The following is a 27,659-nucleotide window of genomic DNA, read 5'->3' as shown; positions in this document are numbered from 1 at the left end:
CCTTATTGTCAACACAACTGGAACTTGTTTATTGCTAAAAATGTGTTTGACATGATGACTGTTTACCGTATTGTAATTTTTATAACTTATCCATTAACATAACATATCCTGGAATTATTTCATTTTAGTTTTATATGTTTGTTTCAGAAATTAAAAAAGAAACCAAGTCTCCCCACCTTTCGTAATCCAAAGAATGGATGCAGATGCAGCTGGAATTGCAAGACAAGCTAATGAAGAGGGAAGAAGAATTATGGAATCAGCAGATGGAAAAACAGAAGGCGTGGGAGCGAGAGTTCCTAAAAGAACAGGGAAAAAATATGGACAGTATATGTTCATCAAATGCACGCATACTAGAAAATGTGTTGGGCAATATTTTATCACGATTTTGTCCACAGAATATGCAGTCCACAAGTTTGTCACCAGCAACGAATATTGTAATACCAGTCACTCCTTCTGTTAATGTTCCGCAGTGTTGTGTGTCGGAAAGTTCAGATGAGAACTAGTTGTCCCCTTTCCAATTTTGTAGATATAAGAATGAGATTGTAACCTAAGTGACTTTTGTTCTACATTTATTAAAATGTGTTAAAATATGATTAAGTGCTGTTTAAAATATAACTTCAACATTGATTTCTGTTGTGTGTAGCATGTGTAAGAAAATAAATATTTTCGTAATGGGTACAATAACTCATTTATTACACACAAAACATTCATGTGCCAAGCACTTACACTGGTATAATGGTTGGTATGCATAATTACTAGAGGCACGATTATATGGTAATGCGCGATAAAACGAAATAACACCGAAAACCGCTTGAAAACACAAAATAAAACGAAATTGTGCGAAATCCGCGATATGTCACGAAATTTTGTCTATCCTGATTATTTACTTTTTTTTCCCATTCTGTAAGGGCAGTTCACTATCTTCAGCACAATCAAATATTTCTGACAGTAACTAGCAGCCATATATATTATATGCGACGGTGATTCATTATAGATTTTAAAATGAAGTCTCCAAATTAACGTAATATTTTCTTTAAACGGTAATCTTGTGTGCCATAATAATTTCAGATGTTGATAACTATGATACAATGGCCGCCGTTCACTTTCTGTAAATACAAAAATAACAAACATCCAAAATGTTTTTCTAAGATTACGTTTTTAATCATTAAAATATTACACACTAAAGCGCATTGCTTTTACTGTTAATTTAAAATAAAGTACGTAGGGTATGAAAATAAAATTAACCCTGCTTAACGTAACGATTGTAAATAATAAATAGTACATGTTTATGTCGGTATTAATTTTCACGTACGTATGTTGGTATTCGGTATGTGTTTGTATTCGCATCTATTCTCCATTGTTTTGATCTTTCCAGCATGGCAAGTTTTAGCGTATTTAGAGGTTAAATTCTTCCTATGTGATTAAAATTTTTTCATAATGCCTAAAACGAAGGTTTCTGCCAGTGACCGATCGAAAGAATTTTCCAGCGAAGGATTTTATTTCAGTGATAAAATTTTAATGTGCAAATTCTGTAACTGCAGGCTAGACTAAGAGAGACGCGATACGCTTGTGAAACATGTCGCGAGTGAGAAACATAAGCGTTTGAGGCAAAACTCATCTGTTAAACGACATCCTTGTCTAAGAGTCTTTAATGCCATTAATTTGCTGTTCAACCCAAGAAATGTGAGTAGGGTTAGCATAGAAGATGCAAACCTACAGAAGTCTCTGCATAACTGGCCTTCTGTTTCTCATCTTCCCATTGATACATTCATACATGGCTATGTTGCTTTCAAAAAAATAATTGAGGATGAACTTTCATTGTCAGAAACAAGCCAAATTGATGTTGCTAAGGCCTCTTTCACACTATACGGTTTTTTTGCCGTCCGGGAACCGGACGGCAGCGAGGTACATTGAGGGGAATGGGAGCTTTCACACTACGAACCTCCGGCAGTTTCGCCGTCCGGCTGCCTGATGACTCGCCGGATTGCCACTACAATCGTACGGTCGCCGGACGGCGAAATAGCCGCATAACTGCGTAGTAGTTTACTGCGCAGTATTGGAGCGTTCACACTTTCCTGCAGTTTGCCGTACAGTACATCCGGCGGTCTTCAGCTCATGAGAAGTGTTGTTGCATAGTTGCATAGAAATGAGTGATCTTGACATCGATGTGGACAAATTAATATGTTTAGTTCACGAAAGGCCTGTTTTGTGGGATAAAACAATGGAGATTTACAAGGACAGAAACCTCACAAGAGAAGCATGGCGCCAAGTTTGTGTCGAGTTTGTTGGGGATTTCGACAGTAAAACACCTTCCGAAAAGAAGAGTATTGGTAAGTTAATTTCGCCATTAGTTAAATTTTAAAGAGAAGTTGGAAATTAGAAATAAGTACACATTCTTGAGATACGAAACGTATGTAGCCAACAATATGTTTTTAAAGGTTATTCAAATTTTAACAATTAAGTTTTCCCAACAGTTTTACACATCATTTCTTAGCACTGTTGTAGGTAGCACATAATAATTATAGGCTGATGTTGGTTGCAGTAGATATATTTTGGTTCTTGTATTTTAATACAATTAATTTTAAAACTAAAATGGGCAAATTAAATCCCAACCATTTATGTTAAATGATATATTTTAATTATTAATATAATGTATGCGAGGCTAAAGAATTGAATTGATACAGTTTGTTTTATTAAAAAAATATTTTTGTAACGTATTTAGACATACATGTAAATAAAACTCGTAAGTGCAGTACAGTACAGTACGAAAACATATCATGAGACGCATCATTGTGTCAGTTTATATATTTTTCATCTGCCACGATAGTGCACCAAAATCCGTTGGGAAGTAATCAGCCAGGACGTTTCGTAGCATGTTTGACTTTATTCCTCCACGAATAGGCTGTCCACCAACTGAAAGATCTTCAAGTCCAACAATTGACGTTGTGTCTTCAAAGCTATATCCGTCTCTGTCGCGCACAAAGTTATGAAGTACAACACAAGCTTTGACAATGTCTACCGCAAAATCAATGTTAACATTCAGTGGTCGATGGAAAATTCTCCATTTATTGGTCAGTATCCCGAAAGAACATTCCACATATCTTGTTGCTCTGCTGAGCCGATAATTGAATACCCTTTTTCTTACATCAAGATGAACGCCTCCAAAAGGACGGATGAGCTTTGTCGACAAAGGAAAAGCTTCATCTCCCAAAAAGAAGTAAGGTACTTTAGGCGATTCACTTCCATACAAAGGTCTTTCATCTGGCAGTAAAATCTGACCACTGTCTAAACCTTTCCACAAAGAAGATTGCTTGAAAATAGAAGGGTCACTTTCTGATCCGTAGGAACCAATGTCGATGTATGTAAATCGATAGTTTGCATCAGTAACAGCTAGTATTACTATAGAAAAGTAACCTTTATAATTGAAGTACATTGACCCACTATCTTCTGGCTTTATTACTCTGACATGCTTCCCGTCTACTGCGCCGATACAATGCGGAAAATTCACTTTCTTCTCAAAATCATTTGCAATTGCTTCATATTTTTCCTTGCATAGTTTTGGAATGCATTGTTCATGAAGAATGGTCCAGATTGCAGAACAAACATTTCTGACAATTTTGCTTATTGTTGATACTCCCATTCTATACGAATAATGTAGGTCCATGAAAGTGCATCCACTGGCTAGGTACCCAGAATTATAATTAATTGTTAATAAAACATTACACTAAGAAACACAAAAAGACATCATACAAATGATCATGTCATATTTAAAAACAAAATAACTCTAACAATGTAATTTCTCTTTCAGGGCAACAAATCATGAAGAAATGGAACAATATAAGAGACTCTTGGATGAAAACGAATAGAAAACTCAAAGAAGGCCAAAAATCTGGTTCAGGTGCTAACAAAATCAGAAAATACATATATCATGACGAATTGATGTTTTTGAAAAAAATATGTGAACATCGGCCGAGTGATTCTAGCTTTGAGGCAGAAGAACGCAATATTTCACAGAAGAATACTGACAACCTCCCAGATAACAGTACATCAGAGACATTTACTGAAGAACAGGGTTATGAAGAAGCAGACGCAGCAGTGGAACAGCAAATAAGACCCACTGAAAAGACAACCACGCAAAAGCGAAGTGATTCAGGGACTTCTGTAAATGTAGACACTTCCACGGCTCAAGGTAATAAGGGACGAAGAAAAAGGAAGCTCGATGAATTTGAAACACGAATGCTAAAGGCTGTGGAAGAAACCATCAGTCCCGAAGACCCTCATTTAAGCTTTTTTAAAGGACTTTTGCCATCAATGAAAATGTTAACAAATGAACAATTCATTGATTTCCAGATGGCAGTGTTACAGGCACTAAAGGCTGTTAGTTCCCAAAATGCTACTATGACTGTTCTTCCTCCTAGACAAGGCTTGGACATTCAAGGAGTGCCCATTTATCATAATTATACCCATGTGAGTCCACCTAATTTTCACCATTACCCTCACTCGTCCACTCAGTTTTCGCAACCTCAAGCACGCTTTGAACCTAGTGTTATACATACGACTCCTCAGCAGCATACGTCTAAAACAGTCTTTCCAGTACAGACCTCCCATTCTGTTGATTCAGCAACTCAAAATGAGTCCACTACACCTGAATGGCTACATGGTACATCTACATCGGCCACGAAGACACCTTCACCTGCTGATTTGACTTTAACATGTTTGTCAGAAATGCAAGATATTGATTTTTAGTGTTACTTCTACCTAATTATGCTATGTCATAATACAAACAGAATTTAAGCAGAAATATGCTCTGATACTTTTTAAAACTATTATATTAATCTCAAAGTTTTTGAATTAGAATTAAAGCGTGTTAATTTTTTTATAATTGTTAATTTTTCTGTAATTATTAGATTATTATTGTTTTGTTTCGGACTAGATATTTCTCATTCGTATTTACTGAACTATTTTTAATTGCTTTAAATAATAATTTTTTCAGAAGTCCTGTTTATTGCTTAAAAAATTTTAATTTTTATAGAAACATGTTTTAGGGTTTTCCAACAATACTCACCGGAGTGATACAGCTAGCATTTCTATGGGCTGAATACAGTTTCTTAGCTTCGTGTTTTGACGCTGCAAATGAACTTTCAGAAGACCATGAAGTTCATCGAATGTTGTCACTGACATCCGAAAATAATTAAAAAATTTATCTTCATCTTGTCTCAGTTCTTGAAATATACAAAATGCTCCTTTTTCATCTCTTCTCACTAACAGAGGATGTATCCAAAACCGTCTATTTCGCTTTTTTTTACGTCTTTGGACCAAACTTAGCACAGCGCATAATTTCTGCCGTCTGTCCATGGCTGCAACAACCGATGAAATGCCGGACGAATATTGTGTAGTGTGAAAGGGATGAAAAAATTTTCCTTGTCCGGCAGTATTGCCGTCCGGGAACCGGACGGCAAAAAAACCGTATAGTATGAAAGAGGCCTAAGGTACTTTGCTCCCTTAAAGGGGACTACAGTGAATTTGCTCAAGCCAGTTTAAGGGCAATCTGGTTCCCAACATCAAATGTTGATGCAGAACGTTCATTTTACAGGTACTCACTGGTAGAGTGACAGAAGACAACGTCTCACTCCAGAAAATGAGGAAAATTTAACTATGATAGCATTTCAATAAAACCGTCTTAATAATAACTTTGGAAGTGCTAAATTGTGTAATTTTGTAGTGTATGTGATTGTAATTAAGTTGTGAAATTTTTAGTAGTTATTTAAAAGTTTGAATTTATGAATTTGCAAATGAACTTAACTATCTATGAATTTGCAAATGAACTTAACTATCTATGAATTTGCAAATGAACTTAATTGTAATTAGATCATGAGGTTTTAGTGTTTATTAATATTTGTTTTAATAAATTTGCATGTCGTACAGAAAAGTAAGAAAATTTTTCCGTGGGTATATTGAGCAAAATAATAAAACCATATAACACCGAAATCTTTATTTCTTTACACCGAAATTTGTCTTAAAATAACACCACAAAATCTTGACTCTAATAATTACTTATGAAATATTTACAACAAAATGATTCTAACAGAAAGAAAGGTTATAAATATTTGTTTTATTGCACCCTCCTTTTCAGTAACGGATAATTTGCTGCCATGTAAACAGTGAGGGCATTCCTTATCATGTCTCCTGCATAGGTTACCTTGGGTGTATCACTACATTTTGCATTTGGTTGTGGAAGTTCGACTTCGGCTTCCTCGACACAGCTCAGCCATTGTTGCACAAAGGTGTTGTCATTCAGTTCAATTATGTTGTAAAGAACACAGCAAGCCGAAACCACTTGTGGCATGAATTCGTGAGCAATGTCAGACCTCTTAAGAGGCCGTGTCACAAATTTGCGCTCCTATCTAAATCAATGTTATTTTAAAAGGCAGTTTTTCTCAAAGTCTATAAGAGGTAGGGGCCAGAAATTTTGCCTACTGAAAGTATACAATACATTTAACATAACCACTTTATTCAAATTTAGTTATCATATCATATATTATTTCTGTGATGAAAAAAATATAATCAACATTTTGATTTGTCCAGATACAGTGAAATTTTGCTTATATTTATAATTATTTAGCAAAAACTGAAAAGGCCATTGAAATGTATTGTACATTAACTTCCGATCAGTGTCTTCATGATCATGATGGGTTTAAAAACCTGGTTGTAATCAAGTCTTTAACTATTTCATGACAACATTTATACTTAATAATTTGGAGATAGGCCTTTTCTATCCTAAGCCCCTGAGCTTTTACTATCTGGTCTGGCGACCGACCTGACACTCTTCAACCACCCCAAGGGTCTCCGATTGCACATCCGATAAAAAAAAGCTGTTCGTTCATTTGTTTTTGTGTCACAGACTTCACACATTTATGCCAAGGGAATATTCCGCTGATGTGACGCCATACGAATGTATTATTCGCGACCATACAACTTTTTTGTTTGTCATCGGGAAGAAATGTTCATTTTGAATTGAGCATTTTTAAATGTCAGCGTAGAATATGCTTATCTGCCCATTTTGTTTCTTTCCATAATGATGAGTAAAGTTAACATTGTCATAGACATTTTATTATATTCGTTTGCCGTCCAAGTAAAACTGTCACACTATATCGCACGTAATTATATATTTTACTAATTTGTTAGTTGTCATTTTATTTAAGTTACAAATAACAGTAATCAAAAACTATTACTTAATAGTCCAGAAAAGAGATTGAGTTATTATTCATTTAATAGGGGTTTAAAATATGGTACTACATACATATTATATATATTATACATATTATATATATTATAAATATATTATCTTGTTGTCTTCTTTGTAACTTTACTGGAAGAATGGCATTTGGTATGTATGTTAACTCACAATGAAAATACTTCAGAAGTACTCAACACTGAACAACCTAGGCCCTATACTAATTTCATTATGTTCATGGAAATATAATTTACATTACTAATAATGAACTGTATGTTTTTCACGTAGAGATATCGTACGAACTGTATGTGGCACAGACCAACATTTGCTAAGGCTCTGAAAATACTTAATTTCAGTTAATGTGTGGAGAATATTAAAAGTTAGAAATAATGATATATATAAAACAATGCAAAGTTATCAGCATAAAAATAGAAGTTATTTTTACGTAGCGCCTATTGGAATGAATATTTTGTGTTGAATTATGTGGCATGATTAATATTCTCTTATGGTATGTGTGTTTTGTTAAAATCTTATTAAATATAACTTACTGTTGAAGGATTTTCATTTATTTATTTTTGTTATGATCTTATTTACACAAGTTTTAATTATATTACACATGTCTATTTTAAAAGCATTTTAATGTATACTTATAGAATTGTAATAGGCTTTATACGGACTCTCAAAATGCATGTGAGTATCTATAATTATCTACATCACCATTATGGCCGTTTCACAAGATCAAATATTTATTGAATTCAATCAGTTGCATTCATTGTACATGATTTTCAATTTGTACATTGAATTCAATACAAATTGAAGATGTTCAACTAAGCTTATTAACTTATAAGTATTTTGTTTGTCCAGTACATAAAAGTAAAAGATTCTTTATTATTTAAATAATGAGCATCTATAAGCAATAACTTTTTCTAAATATTTACATAAACATAATGAAATCTAATTTTTCAATACTTTATATCTACGATCACATCAACGGCAGTATTATGTAATCAATGAGGTAATGAAATATCTTTAAAAGATATTTTCTCCTCTGTAAAGTAAATTTGTGATACAGCCCTCTTAATGTTAGTCTAGTGAGTTATTTCGTCTTCTAATATGCTACAGCAATATATAAAACTAAGTTTTGTTAGTGTTTTAGTCTTTTGTAATGTTAAAGTGTAATGTAATCAATTCATTTTTTTGTAAATTCTTATTCATAAAGATACATATCATAATAAGATAAATAGTAATATTTTTAAATTTAGATTCTTTGAAACAACATCGATAAGAGGTTCTCCTACCTCTGTTAAACTGTATGATGGTGCATTGTAAAAAATTAGGTAGTCTGACTTAAGTGAGATTGTATTTAGATTGTGTGTAATGCATATGCAATATCTAAGCATAAGAATTTGTTATTATCCTTTTAAAACGTTACACTATGAATTTCGTATACTTTTTAATGTCAACTAACATTATTTTTCACTGAATATTACATCCAGATAAAGAATAATTACCACATGTTTGAAGATTAATTGTATTCCGATACATTTAAAGTATTAAATTTTTTAGATACGACACATACTACAGTTGTAAATGTGAGATTTCTTGATTCTGAATCCCTGCATCCGCAATTTCCTAGTGAGCCGCCGGTCAGATTGTCATCCTCTCAGATTGTCGAGGAACCAGATACATTTTTCGTCGAGTAATCTGGCGGTATAGTAGCTTTATCACGCGCTGCGGTTTCTGTTACTTCGGTTGAATAAGCCACTAAATCTCACTGTTAAAAGAGAGAACTTCTAGACCAGAATATTGGAAATAAAAATTTACTGACACGGCCTCTTAAGCAAAATTCGGAATCGTCCTTTTAAACGGCCAAAAGCATTCTCCACACATACTCTTGCACGGCTGTGGTACACGTTGAATGATTCGTTTTCTGCAGCTGTATGATCTCTGTGGGCCGTGATGAGCCACGGCAGCAGAGGGTAGGCTGGATCTCCAATCAAATATGGGGAAATATTGACTTCACCAATAGTACATGAAACCTTTAAACAACAAAACAAACCAAATAACATTTACATATAGATACCTTACACAACAAGGGGTTTACATATGAAGTACCTAAAGTCTAACCTGTGGTAGCACTGTCGAGGCATTTTTGTAGGGCAGCAAGTTTTTGAGGACACTAGCATCATGGCTGATCCAGGCATGCCGCAGTAAATGTTACGGAACCTAGCGACAGAATGTACATCACACATTTACCAATATTAGTCATACCAATAAACAGAGTTTCCAGCATGATATAATACGTGTTTGTAAATGGTAGGTATAATAAAACATTAAATTTAGAAACCCTCTCTTTCTTCTTTCATTAGATTATGTTACAAATAGTTGTATCTAAATTAATACCGTATTTACTCGCATAATCGTCGCAGCAATTTTACCAAATTTTATGTAAAAAAAAGTGAGGTGCGACCAATATGTGAGGAAAAATTAAAAAAAATTTGTTTTAAGTAAATTTTTTTAGTAAATCGCTTGAAAATGCTAAATTAAAGAAGTTAATATCTAGGTACATGGTACCTGTACGTAATATTTATTGACAATACGCGCAAAATAAACAAAACAACTTTTGGTTACAAGAAGTTTGGCAAAATAAAAATATAGTATAAACACAAAATTACGAAAAAATCAATAAACAAAATACATTTATAAAACACATTCAGTCTCAACACTCACCAAGTTTATCTATTCATTGTCTGAACTAGATTCTGATGCATCAGATTCATTTGCCGGGACGTCAACGTCATCTTAGTCGCCGCTGTCGTCACGTGTTATTCAAGTTGTCTGTTTGTTTTCGCCAGTCACGAACAAGTTTTTCACTTACTGAAAATTCTCTTCCATGCTCTTCTGCAAATGCAATTACGCGCAACTTGTAATTGGAAGTATACAAATTGTATTTACCCATATTTTTACAAAATGAACTTTCTCAAACACTGCAATTACCGGTACTTTCCACTCCAATGCAAACGAGATAAAACAATGGCATCACAGCATCTTATCTTCCACACACATGCCTTCCTCCCACACGGCCAATTAGGACATGCCGCTCAAGGTTGGACCAATGATAAGCGCCTCACGCCAAATGAAAGCAGGCTGTTCCTTTGTGTTTACGGCTGTTCCATTTGCGCGTCGCGCCTCAGTCGCAGTCAATAAATAAGGGTGCGACGATTACGAGGAGAATCTTAAATACCAAATTCATTACCTCAAAAAATATGTGCGACAATTAAGCGATGGCGACGATTATTCGAGTAAATACGGTATATCAATATGTTAAAACTTCCTGTGCCTGTCAGTGATAAATGGCCTAGTGTTGTATTGGAGTGTTATTACTATTATTATGAATTTCGTCTTGCTGTTGGACTTCAGCCCTGTGGCAAGGATTTTAACCTATCTCTTCTCGATTTCTTGACCCCATTAACCATTCCGGAAACTCCCTCACTCCTGTCACCATAATCACATCCTTCCCCAACTCATTCCACTCCTTTATCGTCCTATCTAGTGTATTTCCCCTCTCTCGGTCCTCTTCCCAACCTTGTATTTTCCACTCGTGATCTCTCTTTCCCCTGAATAAACCTCACTGTATCTTGTTCCCCACCCCTCTCACCACCTTAAACATCCTTACCAGCCGCTCCACTTTCCTACCGTCCTGGAGTGTGCCCCACCCTAGTCCCCTCACCATTACTGATGGTCTCAATTCCTCCTCTCTCTCCCCCTGTGTCATCCACTTATTTGTAACCCACGTGACAGCCCTTCTCTGTACCTTCTCTATCTCTACATTACACTTATACTTAATTAGGATACAATAGATACTTATAAATATCGGTGATCTACTACAGCTTGGAGAACTATTGATGGCCAGTTTTTCCTGTTTATAAAGTCCCGGTAGCCTTGGCTCGGGGGCAGAATAGGGATGTGGGTGCCATAAATTGCCCCAATCACTTGAGGCAATCCACTTATTGTCTCAAAACCGAACGAAATTTCACGGGTTTGCACTTCATCAGGTAAGTTAATGTAATTGGCCCGTAATACCTTATTGACGGCTTTTGCAACTTTGTAAACACATTGGTGGACAGTGGCTTTTGACACACCAAACTGGTGTGCAACTACTCTATACTTACAACAGCTACAAAATTTGTACAGTGCTATTGCAATAATTTTTTCAGGACACAGGCCTAAATGCCCCTTATGCTTGCTCTTCACTTCCTCTCTCAGACTGTCGACAATAAACATGAATGTGTCGTATCTCATTCTGAAACAATCGAGCTAATCCTCTTCTCTGAAGTGGTTTTTCACTATTCTTTCCCACCAATCGCAGCTTCTCACAAAACTATAAACATCTCTTATTCTATTTGGAAGACTGCCAAGGGCTATTCCTGCTTGTGTGGACTTGAGAATATGATGTTTAAGTCGTCTGTGCCTTCTTCTCATTAACTCGTTTTTCAGCTGCCATCTTCTCATATGAATTTCCGCGATTGTACGATTAATAACATAATTGCACTGTGAAACTGCCTGGACAATTGCATGAAACCATGCAACTGTAATTACAATTTTTAAAATATCATCGACCTCCATATCGCCGAGAATGTAAACAATAACATTTGCTTTTCGTTAGTCAGTTGCTCTCCGCTTTGCTTTGTCATCGATTAGATTGCACCACAACATTTTCAGTCCATGTTGACTCCAACTTCGATCTTGTTTACATTTCAATCTGGATTGTGATATTTAACATAAACACATTTTGTCAGTCTATGCTCGTTACACATTCACTCCGAGTTCACTCCACTCCAGGTTCAATCCGGATTGAAATTTTACCCTAAACGAGGTATATGATGTAGGGTAATCGTATGCAATAACGCCATGGCTACAATAACGCCACTTTTTTTGTTCAGTGGTATTTCCAGCCCTTGTGCCTTGCCCCGACTACCTGCTTTGGGTTGTTGTAATCCCCACTGGGCGAGGCTTTAGTCGGGTCACAACAGTTGTGAAAGTTGGTCGCACAAGAATTTGGACAGCGCTTCAGAAATAGCATCCTTGATGCTGGCAGGTGATTCCAGTAAGTAAAAATTTAAGTTGTGTTTATACAATTGGCTCTATGTTAACATGTCAATAAAAACAAGTACTGCAAAGAATAACCTAAAAAAATTTTGTTTTAATATTAAATAGGAAAATATTAAGTAATTGTAATTGTATACAATAACGCCATACCTCATGGATCCAATACCGCCACTTATATAAGTTATGAAGTTATGAATTAATATTGCAAATCTATTTTGAAACCATCCTCGTTTAATTACCCAAGTATTTTATTTGTTAAGCATGTAGCTGAAAACAGTCATTACTTAAATATGTATATATATAACGCCTTGGTTACCACATTAATTATTAATGCATAGGCCAATTAAATTTCAAAAATGGTTTTTCAAGAATAATTTTACTTCGCGTTGTGAACCTACTGTTATTATCTTATGCATGCATGTCATGGGTTTGAGTTCTAACCAGGTGATAAATATTTTTTTTTTAATTTGTTGTAAATGAAGAATACCTATTTAATTGAAAGTTTGCTCAAGATTCCATCATACACATGTTTATTCACTGGAATCCAAAGAGTACTGTTATTACAAAACTATTTTTGTTTAGTTTCAAATAAAACATAATTTAAAATACAATATTTTTTCGTAATAATTTTAGGAGGAATGCTCGATTTTATCGTAGCCTACTTACCTCAATGCATTACTACTACTGACTATAGAAAAATGACGTAAAGAAGAACTTAAGCCAAGATAAATTGACACCACTTCCTTGCACTGGACTCAAACCCAGAGACTCAACACTTAATCAAAACACGCTATCAAAATGTTATTTAATTTTATTTATTTTTTATATTTTTTTTTTAGCGGAAAATGGGCGATACAAATCTCAAGGAATTCGCGGCAACTGGACGCAGGAACAGCTCCTCAGGACGGTATAACTCGTTCAGCAGGGATCCAAAGTAGCATCTGCTGCTAAGGAAACTACTGTTCCTCGGAGAACATTACGTGATCACTTGTTACGTAACAGCTGTTTCAAGAAACTCGGACGGAACAGAACATTGACACAAGAACAAGAAAATAATCTCGTTTGTAGAATAAAGAAAATGCAAGCAGTTGGTTTCGGTTTAGCAAGAAAGCGAGTTTGTGAGGTAGTTTATAAATTCTGTGCTTGAAATAACATCAAAAATCAGTTTCGTGGTGAGAAGCTGGAAGGAGATGGTTTGAGACTTTCATGCTTCGTCACCCTGAACTGTCTATGAGAACTCCTGAACCTCTCAGCTACGGTAAGTTGATGAGTTTCAACAAAGAAACAGTGGGAAGATAATTCACGCTTTTACAAGATACCATTTTGGAAATGAACTTGTCAAACACACCACAACTTATTTACAAAGTTGATGAGACTGGCCTGCAGTTGTGCTACGGCTCCCTTGAGAAAGTACTTGCTCAGAAGGGAAGTAAAAGAGTCTATGCAGCAACAAATGCTGAGAAGGGAGGAAAAGTTTCTGTTGTAGGCTGTGTAAATGCTACAGGAACTAACTGGACTCCACCTTTCGTGATCTTTAAGCGTAAAAATAAAAAAGTGGAGTATGGGGATGAACTTCCACCTGGGTCAGTTTTTGCAATGCCTGAAAAGGGCTACATGCAAACCAAAGAATTCTGCAATTGGCTGCATCACTTCAACAACCACCGTCTACAGGGAACTGTTCTGATTCTGGATGGACATGCAAGCCACCAAGACATCAGTGTTCTGGATACATCCGAATCACTTGGAATCCAACTTTTGATTTTGCCTGCCCATTGCAGTCATAAGCTTCAGCCGCTGGACAAAAAGATTCCATCAGCATAAACTTCTGCAAATCCACATGAAACCAGCAACCTAGATACTTGTATTGATCCCAGCAATTATTGTGAAGATTGTGGGGAATACTACTATGATGATGCAGGAAAGAAAGTAAGTTGGGTTCAATGAACAAAATGCAGTCGTTGGTTCCACGAAAAGTGTTGTACAGGGATGGTATCCCGAACTGGTATTTGTGATATCTGGATTGACTATGACAGTGAATATACTGCCCCATCGCCTCTGACAACATATCTAAGTCTATTTTAATAATTGACGAATCATTTGTTAAAGTTTAATTTGTTTAAATGTAATTTTAAAATATATTTTGTAATATGGCGTTATTGTAGCCAATAGGGATGCAATAACGCCATTATGCATTTAATAACATTTGTTAATAAAAAAAAGGAACCACTGTTTACTCAATTATTTCAGCATCAGAAACATTTGGTATTATTGTTGGTGTTCACCTATGCATAATATTACTTATAAAAAAAAATTAAATGTTAAAGTAAAATGGAATTTTGAAAAGTAGTGGCGTTATTGCATACGGTTACCCTATGTTTAAACGTATTTTGTGTTGAATGTTGATACACTAAAATGGAAAGATTTTCAAGAGCAAAGAAACTGTGTGAATTAGCAACAAAAGCCACTTCTAAAAAATTAAGTACAGCACATTAGTATTATGCCTTAATAACTGTCAGTGTGATGAATTTTGTATAACCTATTTATTTACTTTAATATTACTGTCTTATTAAACACAAGAAAATTAATTGTCATGTGTTCAGTTAACTTGAAACCTTGCATGTGTAGCATTGCTTGTGACTCAGTTGATAGGTGCACATGAATTAACATAAATATCTAGCCTACAAGATGAGTCCACTTTGTTTTTCAGGCAGATTTGGAGTCTGAGATGAAGTCTGTTCTGGAGTTCAGATGATGACATATCATGTTCCTAGCAGCAAGATTTGTCAAGATGTATGTCCTGGAGTTGTGATGACGTATCCTGTTTCTGACAGCAAGATTTGCAAAAATGTATTGACCATGCCAACAAAGCCAAATGTGTTACAAACTGAGTGTAAGAATCCTAACTGTGCTACCACTCTCATCTTGAGTGATTCTGAAAATCAAACTAACCCAAAGGTTTGTAATGATGAGAATACCAACAGTGCTAATATTGTTAGTGAAGGTGAATCAAGTAAACCAGCCAAGCCTAATTGTGTAAAAAGTGACATCACCAATTTGTCAAACGTTTTCGTTCCTGATGTTTCTCTCTGTGAGCAGCAAAATGTAGCAGTTATGGATATATTGGTTGGAGATGAAATTTCTAATACTGCAGATGAACCCACTGAAGTAATTAGAGGTAATATCAGTAATTCCATTTGAGTCATCACAATAGCATCAGCAAAAATCAAAATGAACCTGTTCTTATTGAAGTAGACGATCCCGAATTAAGGCAGCTGATAGATTTACAAAACTTTATTTTAAATGATTATGCATTTATGGGACCTCAAAATACTAATACTAACAGTTCTGTTTCAGCTGGCCCTTCTGCTTACAAGGTTATTGCCGTGGAACCCAAAATCCAAAATGATAATGAATGAGAAAACAACTGAAGTTACTGCCAACCTTGATGGTAATATCCACACAGTAGAAATGACAGAATTTCAGCATGTTGAAGTTAAGCTAATGGGCGAAATTATAAATGAACCCACTGTGGAAATTATTGGAGAAAAAACTAATCAACATATTGCAAATTATAAAGAATGTTATTTGGAAAATACATTCCAAATTAGTGATACTCGTGAAGGCCGGCCCAAGAAAGGAAGGAAAAGGAAGTTAAAGGACCAGACTCGTGAAATAAAGAAGAGAAAAGTAAACACAAACCAAGACTATGTAAACACAAAGGGTGAAACTAAATTTGCCAAAGAATTCAGAGACTACCACTGCAACTGTAGACTCAAATGCAATGAGAATATTTCCTTGAGAGAAAGAAATAAACTTTTCTGCAGTTTTCAAGAAAGTGGATCATATGTGGCACGGTGTGCTATAACACAAGCAATGGTGAAAGAAATTCCCATTAAACGTAAAAGGGTGAAGACATCTAGAAAAAAAAAACACTACAAGAGAACATTTGTTGTCAAATACTAAAGTCTGCAAAGCCATATTTATGCAAACTTTCAAGGAATCTAGCTGTGTTATTGACAAGGCTTTAAAAAAGAAAAAGAGTACAACTGTAGATGCCCGTGGCAGTGCTGGAGGGCACAATAAACTACCCAACGATAAAGTTGAAGTTGTGGAACACATTTCAAAGTTTCCAAAGTACAAATCTCACTACTGTCTTTCATCAACAGAAGCAGAGTATTTACATCCTGAAACTACTCTAGCTGTTATGTACAACATGTACTGTAAAGAGAGTGAGAAGCCTGTATCTTTTTCTATGTACAAAAAAGTGTTTTCATCTAAATTTAATCTGAGGCTCAAACCACTGAAAAAAGACATGTGTAATGTTTGTGACAGGTTGCTTGTTGAAAAGAACAATGCTTCTACAGTTGATTTGATGCATGATGCAGAAGAAAAACATAAAACTCACCTGGAAATGGCAGAATACGCTAGACATGTCATGAATCAACAGTTTAATGCTGCTAAGGAAGATGCGACAAAGGAAACTGCATGTATTTCATTTGACTTTGAGAAAACACTACTTCTACCCAGGATACCAACAAATATAGTGTTCTATAAAAGACAACTATGGTTCTACAACTTTGGTGTTCATGATGAAAATGACGATGGATATTGCTACACATGGGTAGAGGGTGATGCTGGAAGAGGAGCTCAAGAGGTCGGGTCTTGTTTATGAAAACATATTCTTAGTCACATTCCCCCAGAAACAAAATGCTTGTCACTATGGTCTGACTCTTGTGGAGGACAAAATAGAAATATAAAGATTGTTTTGCTTCTAAAGGATACATTAAAAGATCATCCAAGCCTAGAAGAAATAAAACACCAGTTCTTAATTCCTGGCCATAGTTTTCTGAGGAATGACTCTGACTTCTCTGACATTGAGTCTGCATTGAAGCTACAACAAAGGCTGTACATACCCGAAGATTATGTGGATGTAATACTGAAATGTCGGAAAAGGAAGCCTTTTAGAGTGTCCAAAATGGAGAAAACGGACTTTGTAGGCACTTCTGAACTAGAAAAAATGATAACCAACGGAAAGCAATGCACTGAAGGAGAAAAGATGAACTGGTTGACATTCAGAGTTATCCAAGTCAGGAAATCACATCCTCTGTCAATTTTTGTTAAGAGTGACCTAAAGCAAAACGATTTTGTTAAAATATACATTGGGAAATAGGTTGGCAGATAAAGTAAGAGCAAGAAAGCTTGCAACAGTGACAACAGTGAATTCTTTTCAAGCAAACTTCATTCATTGTGGCCCACTGGGAAACCCATAAGTAAAGAAAAACTCCAAGACCTGAAGTCAATGTTTCATCTGATACCTAAGGACTGTTTGCCTTTTTACAGAAACTTGTCAAGTTCCAGTTTCGTCGAAGATGAAATTGAAGGTTTTTCTGGTGAACCAGATTTTGAATGAGAATAAGTATTGTTTTGAAGCCTTTTTCTTTTAAATAGTGTGGTTTTTAAAGTAGGCCTAAGTTGAGGGCATTGATTACTGTTTATTTCACACAAGCTTTATTATAAAGGTAAAAACTCTCTGAATGTTTTTTTGTGATGTGTGCTTTATTCTTAATGTACCTAATTTATGTAATTTGTTGTCCAGAATTTTTGACATTGCATAATATTTTATTATGTTTCTCATGCCTTGTAGAGACAGAAGACACTTGTTAGTATTCTGGGTAGGTTGTCTACTGATCTATGTGCACTGTTGATACAATTTCCGTGTAATTCGTAAACTACATATTTGTCTTTACTTTAAGGTAATATACAATTTACGACAAAATTGTAAAAAATCCTTGCTTTAATCAAATACTGTGTTAGTTTACATTTGTAAATTAGATTTCCAATACTGCATTGGTAGACTACCCGCCACATGGTTCATAGTCTAAGTTTGGTTTTATTCACAATAAAAAACTATAATTATAGCAATGATAGACCAAGCAACATTTTGTATAATATTTATCCATCGGAAGAGAATTTTCCTATTGTATTTAAAATAATAAATATAGTGCATTTTACATGCAAATAATATTACAACATTACAATAACCTGCACGTGTAACTTAAACCAAGTATGTTTGCGGAATGTCATTTAACTTCAAACAACCTTTTTGTCACTTAGTCTTCTATTGCATAACTACATCCAATTTGTTCCGACCATTTCAAAAACGAGGATTTTCGCAATCACAATTTGCCTTCACAAGGGTAAGAAGAACGTCAGTAATACACATTTTTTATCTAAAATACAGGTTTGTTTTTAGCATGACCTTTAACTTACTGACCTCAACAGGTGACTTCTTTAAAGCAGCATTTGTGAAATATAGGTATCTCGCAAATAAAATTATATCCTGATCATTTGGTAAGTTGCAGACATTTCACAGAAGATTTCTCTTAGAACTATTCAATGAAGCTAAAAATAATTAATAATTGAGCTACCATACAGTAAACACCTAACCTCAAGAGGCTTGAAGGCTGTCTGTGAATTTACCAATTTTGGCCAGTTATTAACTTTATACTCGTTCAAATAAACAAAACTGTGTGTTAATGGTATACATTTTGTGGAAAGCTGATAAGATTTAGTAAAGATTGTCATATTGTATGTTCGTTTTAGGTTAATGTGGTACGTATACATTAGTTTAAGAAGTTTACAGTTTTTCTTATATTTACAGTTTACTAAGCGGTGTTGTACCGACTCAAAACCTTCCTGCTTCAAAGAGCAATACCAACCAGCGTAAAAGCCCAAAGAAAAGACAACTGCACAGCTGTCCCACTGTAGATGAGCCATGCGAACTGAAGGACTTGTCTTTGGAATCAGGTATGTGTCATCATTAATTATGTATTTTTATGTAAAAATATATCAATAGACATGGTTTTGAGAAATATAATGTGCAAACTTAGTCTAAAAAGCATTCAAACTGCGTATAAGACACACAGAGAACAAGAATAATTAGCACACAAATACTGGTATCTCAAAATACATTAGGTACTATCAGACACCGTTTTAATTTTTATGAGCTAAAATATACCTTCAGTCTCCTTACAGGTAAAACATACGGAACTTACATGGTTGACCTAATGGGGAATATTCTAGAACACCACACCATAAAATGTGCCTGATAATTATTTTCCATTTCATTTATTACTGATATTACACTTCATTTATAAGCATTATTTTTGTGCAGCTGACCTAAACCAACCAACCTTTCACTTCGTTTTCCATACCTTCTACAAAATACTCTCTAATATTAAAATAATGTTGTTTTATGCAGCTATTTTTTTATTTTTAAATTTTTTTTTATGTAGCTGACCTAACCAACCTTTCGCTTGGTTTTCAGTACCTTCCAGATATGATACTAAGTATTTTCGGATAATCAAGTAGGTAACTTATTTTTCCCATCTATAATTTTTGATTTAATTTTTTTATGTAGCTAACCTAACCAAATTTTCACTTTGTTTTCAATATCTTATCAAATCACCTCGGCTCATCTATTTTACAATTAATATTTCCTACACTTACCTAGCATATAAACGCCTTTCTTTAAATCATACACTTCCCCTACTTCCGGAAATGAATATTAGAGTTCACCCAAAATTTATCTTAGTGTGTATATGTATATGTTGTAATTTCTTTGCATGTTGCATAATTGTTAAATTTAGAGTTGAAATGCAATTTACAAAAGGAATATACTTACAAAAAAAAACATAGCTTGGATGTAAGGTATTTTGTTAGTCCCTAATAACATTTTTCTAATTTATGATAGCCTGCTGTTTTTAAAACTCATTTCTGAGAATGAAACTATAAATGAAATTACCTACATGTGGTTGAAATAGGTAGATAGCCTCACATTAGAGACCATTCTTCTGTCCTTGAAATTAAGCTGATGATGTCATGTTTGTACTTGTGACATGTCAACCCTTACAGGCCAATATGTTGTTGAAAACTGATGTTCCACCATGATGACTGGTTATGAAACACAGATAATGTATTTGAAGTTTGACTTGGTAGAAATTTGAGGTTAGCGTGTTAAACGTTTATCCTAACAGTTAAATTAAAGATGAGAAAGTTCAAATGAAGGTTATTATTTCAGTGCTACTCTGAAAGGGAGCTTTGCTGTCTACTTTATATGTACATGCACTATGGAAGGGTTAACATTGACACACATTATCAAGACATCACTCCCAGCCTAGTTTTCCATAGTGATAATACCTTAGTAGGTAGTTGTTATTTGGCTTATTTTGTTTGATTCATGAGACCAAATTTGGGTTTCTATATATGGTTGTGTTTTATTGTACATTCGAGTGTTATTTCATTTGCATCTCAGTCACTTAATAATCTTGGCAATAGTAGTTTTTGACCACGTTATTTCAAAAAGGCTAAGTTAATTGCCCTGCAGTTATTTAAACAAGTCAGATACTAGTTTTGTGTGTTATCAGTTAGCAATAAAGTTCATTTTGTTTCCAGAAATTCTTCCTGATGCCAGAATCCCAAAGCGTAGGAGGACGAATGTTGACCTCGAAATCAAATCACTGCAGCAGAAATTACGGCGAGCCCAGAAAACTGTATGTAGACAGCGGAGACTAATACGGGCAATTAGGGAAGAAAAATCTGCTTTGGAGGAACAAGTGTCATCATCTAGTGTTGAAAACTTAGAAAAGTGCTTTGGTGAATATAGTTTTTTATTGTCATTGCTGCTCAACAAAAGGAAAAAAGGCAGGAGTCGGCGCTATACTGAATTCGACAGAACTTTTGCTTCCGCTGTTTACTATTGTTCTCCAAAAGCTTACAAATTTTTGCAGAATTTCTTTGGGTTACCAACAGTAAGATCATTACGTTTGTGGCTCCAGGATCTTTCAGTAACTCCTGGTATAAACACAAACATTTTGAAATTTCTGAAGTTAAAAATGTCACAGTTGCCTGTTGAAGATAGGGTAGTATCTCTAGTATTTGACGAGATTTCATTGAAAGAGAACATTACGTACAATTCTTCTTCTGATGTTTTTGAAGGGTACCCTGATTTGGGAATGGATGTAAGGCATTGTGACTCAACTATAGATCCCCAGCTGTCTTTTGCCAACGAGGCTACCGTGCTGATGCTGCGAGGTTTGCAAAAAAATTTCAAACAAATTCTAGGGTACTACCTTACATCAGGCTCCATGGCATCTGAAACTCTGAAAGAAGTTATTCAATTTGCTGTTCAAAAATTACAGGAAATAGGTGTTGTCGTTAAGGCAGTTGTTTGTGACCAGGGTCCTAACAATTTGAAATTGCATAGAATCCTTGGTGTTTCACCTGATAATCCATACATTGTCTCAAATGGAGAGAAGATACACGTTTTATTCGATGCACCCCATCTGTTGAAATCGGTAAGGAACAATTAAAAAAAATTTGATACATTGTATAATGTAAAGGTGGCATCTTTTAAACACATTGTGGAATTTTTTGAAAAAGATAAAGTGATGAACCCAAGACTGGCACCTAAGTTAACAACAAAACATATAGAATTGCCACCTTTTTCTCCAATGAGAGTACGTTTAGCTACACAGATTTTCAGTCATTTGGTCAGTCGTGGCATATTGACACATGTCGCTCTTAACAGCATGGTGAGCAGAGTTTGATTCACTGTTTGATGTTTTCAACTCAGCCCAGAAATGTGATGCAAAATTATTTCGAATAGCTGTTTCAAATGGCAGTTCATACTAAATTTTTGGAAGAAATCGAGGCAAAATTACATAAGTTAACTTTTATAAATTCCAAGAGGTCTGTACCACCATGTGTGAAAGGTTGGATCCTCAACATTTCCTCAATTAAACAGCTGTGGGATGAAGTACACAACAGATCAACTTCAAATTTTTGGTTGACTCGTAAACTCACAGAAGACTGCCTGGAGAATATGTTTTCTGTAATAAGGAGCAAAGGTTTCCACAATGTGACACCAGACTGTTCCAAATTTCAGTCAGCTATCAGAAGTGTGATGTGTAATCAGCTATTGATGCCATCCCCTGATGGCAATTGCGAGTTGGATTTCTCCAAATGTGTATTGCTGAAATCTGACTTCAAGAAGCATTGTGCTGGAATCTCTCTTACCAGTCCGGTGGAAATTGAGATATGTGACGGTAGTGAAGAAGCTGAAGCTGGCATAGACATTTTCCAAAAGAATAGTGTTGCATATGTTTCAGGATGGGTATGTAGCAGACTGAAACACAATATTTGTAAAAACCATCTGTCTTCATTGGAGGAATCGTTCACATTTCTATGAAAAAGTATGACAACACAAATTTCTTGCACCCCACTTCTCATGCATCCATTCACTTTTCAAGAGTAAATTTACAACATTTCTCAATGAATCCCGTTCGGGTGTTAAATCCAAGTTGAAGGAAATGCTACAAGTTGATCCAGATTGTCCAGTGTGCCTAGATTGCATTAATATATATTCAGATGAATTTTTTAACGTTTTAATAAAGTGTTTCTTGAAAACAACTAACGATAGTGCAATAAGAAGTTTGCAGAAAAAAAAAACAGAAAAGCAAAGAAATTTTGCACAAATAAAGTTGTGTTATAGTTGTGAAACATTTTGTTTGCTACCTGCATGGAGATTCATGGTTGAGTTTTGTGTATCATCCGGCAAGCACATGTGAAATATGACTGACGGTTTTTGTCTTAATGTTCAGGGTAGTAATTGAGTGTAAATACGTAGTTTCATGCATTGAGCTGGGTGACTGTGTCTTGGTTAAGTTCTATGTATTGTCCAGCATTCAGAGCTGACATGTGATACAACAGAAGAAAGCAATAACACTAATATTCCGAAAGAATAGCTCTTGTAGGCCGCTATTAAAAACATTGAAAGTTCTTACTTTGCCCAGTCAATACATCTATTGTATTTTGGCATTTCTTTCTGATTATTTTGAATCATTTCAGGTAAACTCTTTTCTTCACTCATATTAGTCATATTCCACAAGAATGCAGAACTGTATTCACTGTCCACAAAATAGTCTATTCCAAAAAGGTCTCTATTACACTGCAATAAAAGTGTTTAATAAGCTTTCCCCTGATAACAAAGAGCTATGCAGGCACAACAACAAAGCTTCAAAAAGCAGCTAAGAGACCATTTAATAACAAATGCCTTTTATTCTGTGGACAAATTTATAAATTGTTAAGTGGTGTCTGTTCTTAAAGGAATAACCGATTTATATGTCATTGTGATACTGATTGTAGAGTATAAATACAAGTTTTATGCTTTGAAGTAATAATGTCTGTATAAATGCAGTGTCCTAATATTTGATCAATTTACTATTACTTAGATTTTTATAACTATGGTGATAATATGGCTATATATATTTGAAAGTGTATTTTCATTAGATACTCATATTACATATATTTTGTATTTTGTCTTTCTATGGCTGGCTGCTTGTGTAACATGGCATGCATCCAAGTGGTAAAAGTTTTACTAGAAGACACTAATTAACACAATCAGTGGTGGATTCAGGGTGGGGAAGCTTCTTCATTCACAAATTGTGCTGCTGTACAGAATGAGGGTTGAAAGAGAAAAAAACATATAAAATAGAAACAAAGTGATCTGATCATTTTTTTTTTCTGTAAGTTATTTGATTTTTTTACTTACCCAAGATTTTTAACATGCTCTTAGACGATTTTTCTACGTTCATATTGTGGCTTGCCAGTGTTCACGGCTTTTTGTGTTATACAGCGGGTCAAGCCTTGAGGTGCCACCCATGCCTATTGTTCTTGTTCTTGACTATGAGGCCCAATTCTGTCTCTCAGACGAACACATTCCTTTACAAAACGGAGTCAGCCAAAGGCAGGTGAAATTTTTGTGACTGTAATTTCAACTTTGTTAACAACTTGCGTGGCTGCTTGTGTATGTGTGGCTTTATATTTTAAAGCACCTTTAATTGATTATTTATTATAAATGTAAATACAATTTGCATTGTACTTCCACTTTAGAATGCATATTATAACCTTCAAAACCTCATATATATTATATGATTTGTTTAATGTAAGTGTGAAGTTCTCTTTCCATGATAATTAATTGTATTAGGTGACAAAAAACAAAATTAAGTTAAAATTAATTACTATTATTACTATTTGATTGTCAGCATTTATATTGTACAAACAATGCAGAACATATAACTTACAAGGTTAAACTTTCCATTTAAGCCAGTTTTGCGCTTTTTTGGAGTAATAGCGACTTATACCATAGAATAAACAGTTTTTATTATTTACCGCTCTCCGCTATGTACCACTTCATCGCGCCTCTGCGAGCTGCCACCTTCGCCTTCCATTTTCGGGTATACATTGAAGGGCGATTTTTTCCTAACAGCCACTACACGGCTCTCGGCTACGTGGCGCCTGCTTACCCCCTCTTCTTTCTCCGGTCCCGCTATCCCCGCGCTGAGAGACGCTAAGATAACTGCCGGGCACAGTAGATTTCATTTCACTCCTTCTTTGTATCCATACAAAATAGTGATAATTCAATTAAAATGATTCAATTTTATTCATAAAAGTATGCAATCATTTCATCAATGTTTTGTTATGACGTCACGTTAAACTATCGTCCGTAAACCGACATTACAGACAACCAATATTTAAATTTAATTTTATAAATTATAACACAGAAGAAACAAACTAACTGGTTGTTGGGAGACACACCACATTAACTACGCTGCAAAGGGATATTGGTTTAGTGATTTTTTTCCATAGTACATTGAAGGGTGTTGTAGGTCTTCTGCTGCACATTAAATAAAAAAATTATATATATATATATATATATAGATGTTAATTTTTTTTTCAACATTATACTAATGTTTTACACTAATTTAACACCTGCAAGACTACTTGACACATTGTGATACAGTAAAAAATTACACCGTTTCATGTTTATTGGTTTAACATATCCTTATTTTCACATCTCAGGAATTTATTTTTACATCATTTAAGAGCATCAGATTATGCAATAGAAGCAAGAAATAACGTGGTTGTCATGATACATATTAATACATTTGCATTAATAATGTGAACCACCCTTAATCATTTTGTAGTTTAAAACAGTTGTTCTCAAAATACTAACTCAATGGTCCAACTGGATCTTGCTCTGTATTGCTAAGGACCTTCAATGTAAATATCTTATTAAAAAGAAAAGATAAATAATGAAATGTAGAATGTAACATTAAATAATAAAGTTAGGAAAAATATTACCAATATTACAATAATTTTACGTCAGTAGGTACTTGCCGCCTAGTTTAAACAATTACGTAGATTACTAAACTGCTCATTGGTTGAGAAACAATGGTTTATTACAAACATATTTTTCCAGGATAAGGGATAGAAATTGACTAAGTGGCTACACACGAAGTCATTCCATCAGACTTTTGTATTGGTAAAACAAACAATTAATATGTAACCAATAACTTGTTGTAGTTCCTCAAATAATACTAAGGACTCTTGGTACTCTATTACTTTTATTATTGCCACTTAATCACATGTACACTAATCACAGTTACAATGTCTCGGAGTAGTACACATCTAACTTACTCTTACATATCACTGCCATCTTAACCTATATTTTCTCAACAGTCTCGCCAACTTGGCCATATACAACACCTCCCCTTTTACAGGGGTTTCTTATGTTAGTTCAAATGGTTTCTTGGTTATAACCCTTCTGCCGCTTCTGGTAATGTACACATCAGTACCAGTCTTTTTATTAGAGACTGGTCCCTCTATTTCTTCCCCCACCTTACTGGTCTTACAGTCTATCGGCCCCTTAGCCCCTTGATCAACTGCGTATCTTAGCCCAGTTATTCCCTCATCGAAAGAACTTCCAAACCCCTTAAATCCCTCTAGTAGTGAACCATCAGAGCTCCCTTGTTCCTCACTCATCGGACTTCCCTTTGTTTCATTGTGGTTGTGCGCTTGGCTCGCGGGAATTGTTTCTTGTTCTGTAGGCTTAGTTTTGGAGGATTTGATTTGTATTGTGTTTCTCCTTACCTCCCTTCTATCTTCGTCTTTTTGAATCCAGTAGGACCTGGGTTCATCACATTTCCTAAGCACAATACCTGCCTGCCATAAGTTATCTCTCTCTGGCCTAATAACTACCCTATCACCTTGTTGGTATTCCCTTTCTGTTTTCCTGGCTGTTTTGTCATGCCACTTTTTCACCCTGTCTTGCTTTTCACTAAGTGATTTGTGAACATCAATCTGAACTATGGGTTTCAGTGACTCCATGCTTACGGGCATATCTGTTCGTATGCGCCTGCTAAACAGTATTTGGGCTGGGGATGCTTATATCCCAGTCACTGGAGTGTTGTTATGTTCTCGTACGAGGTCCCTGTAGTCCGACCCTTCTACATTACTTTGCGCAGTATCATCTTGCAAATACCTACTGCCTTCTCTGCCATTCCATCGGTGGTAGTGAGGAGTACTAGTAGCCAATGTGATCCCTTTAGAATTATAGTATTTTTGGCAGTCACGTGACAGGAATGGTACGTTGTCGGCAACGAGGTGTTTTAGGAACCCATGTGTGTTAAATACATCCTGCATGGCACTGATGACCAATTTTGAGTTCTTATTAGGAATGGGGTGAAGGTCAAGCCAGTGTGATAGATAATCTACTAGAACAAGATAGACCCTACCAGAATATTCTAGAATGTCGGCTCCAACCTTGAGATACGGCAATTCTGGTATTTCATGAGGAAGTAAGGCTTCCCTATGATTTGCAGCCCTAAACTTTTCACATGTTGCACACGCAGATACCAGTGTCGCGATGTCTGCTGACATCCCTGGCCAATGAAACAGCTGGCATGCTCTTGCTAGTGTTTTTCCGATTCCCTGATGCCCTTCGTGAACCCACCCCAATACAACTGACCGTAGTGACCTGGGGACAATGATCTTGTGTGCCAAGAAGACTATCCCATCATTGACATAAATTTTGTGTCGCAATTTGTAGTAGTGACTGCATTCCCCCATCACCTTGCTTATGTCTGGCCAGCCATTAACCTGTAATTCCATTAATGTGCATAGTAAGGGGTCCTTTGCAGTTTCCTTTTGAAGTAGGTTCGGTTTGGCATCAGTCATGGGTAAGTGAACACTCACTGTGTGGACTAGCTCTAGCATTTCTGGGTCCTCAGTCGTTTCGTTCAAGTGCGAACGAGACATCATGTCTGCAAAATGTAAGTCTTTACCTGGGACATAGTAGACGTTTAGCGAGTATTTAAGAAGTTTAAGACGGAGATGCTGAAGACGAGGAGAACCTATGCTGGCAATGTTCTTACACATTATGGTAACAAGCGGCTTGTGGTCAGTTTGGACATTA

At 35.4% G+C, this 27,659-nt stretch overlaps 1 protein-coding gene across 3 annotated transcripts in view; it reads left to right on the top strand.

The window, feature by feature from the left end:
* Nucleotides 1-27,659, top strand: part of LOC134527813 (uncharacterized) — a 32,448-nt gene extending 4,789 nt beyond the window's left edge. For 2 of the 3 annotated variants that reach the window (XM_063360764.1, XM_063360765.1), the window contains exon 2: nt 148-27,659. In XM_063360764.1, the coding sequence (XP_063216834.1) occupies nt 3,820-4,746 (927 nt within the window). In that variant the 5' untranslated portion in view covers nt 148-3,819 and the 3' untranslated portion in view covers nt 4,747-27,659. The remainder of the gene's footprint in view (nt 1-147) is intronic. The other variant, XR_010074284.1, reaches the window with a different exon arrangement.

This window comes from Bacillus rossius, chromosome 1 (assembly GCF_032445375.1).
Source record: "Bacillus rossius redtenbacheri isolate Brsri chromosome 1, Brsri_v3, whole genome shotgun sequence".
Classification (NCBI taxonomy): domain Eukaryota; kingdom Metazoa; phylum Arthropoda; class Insecta; order Phasmatodea; family Bacillidae; genus Bacillus; species Bacillus rossius.
Note: the sequence above shows the minus strand (reverse complement) of the source record. Positions and strands in the feature narration are given on the sequence as shown.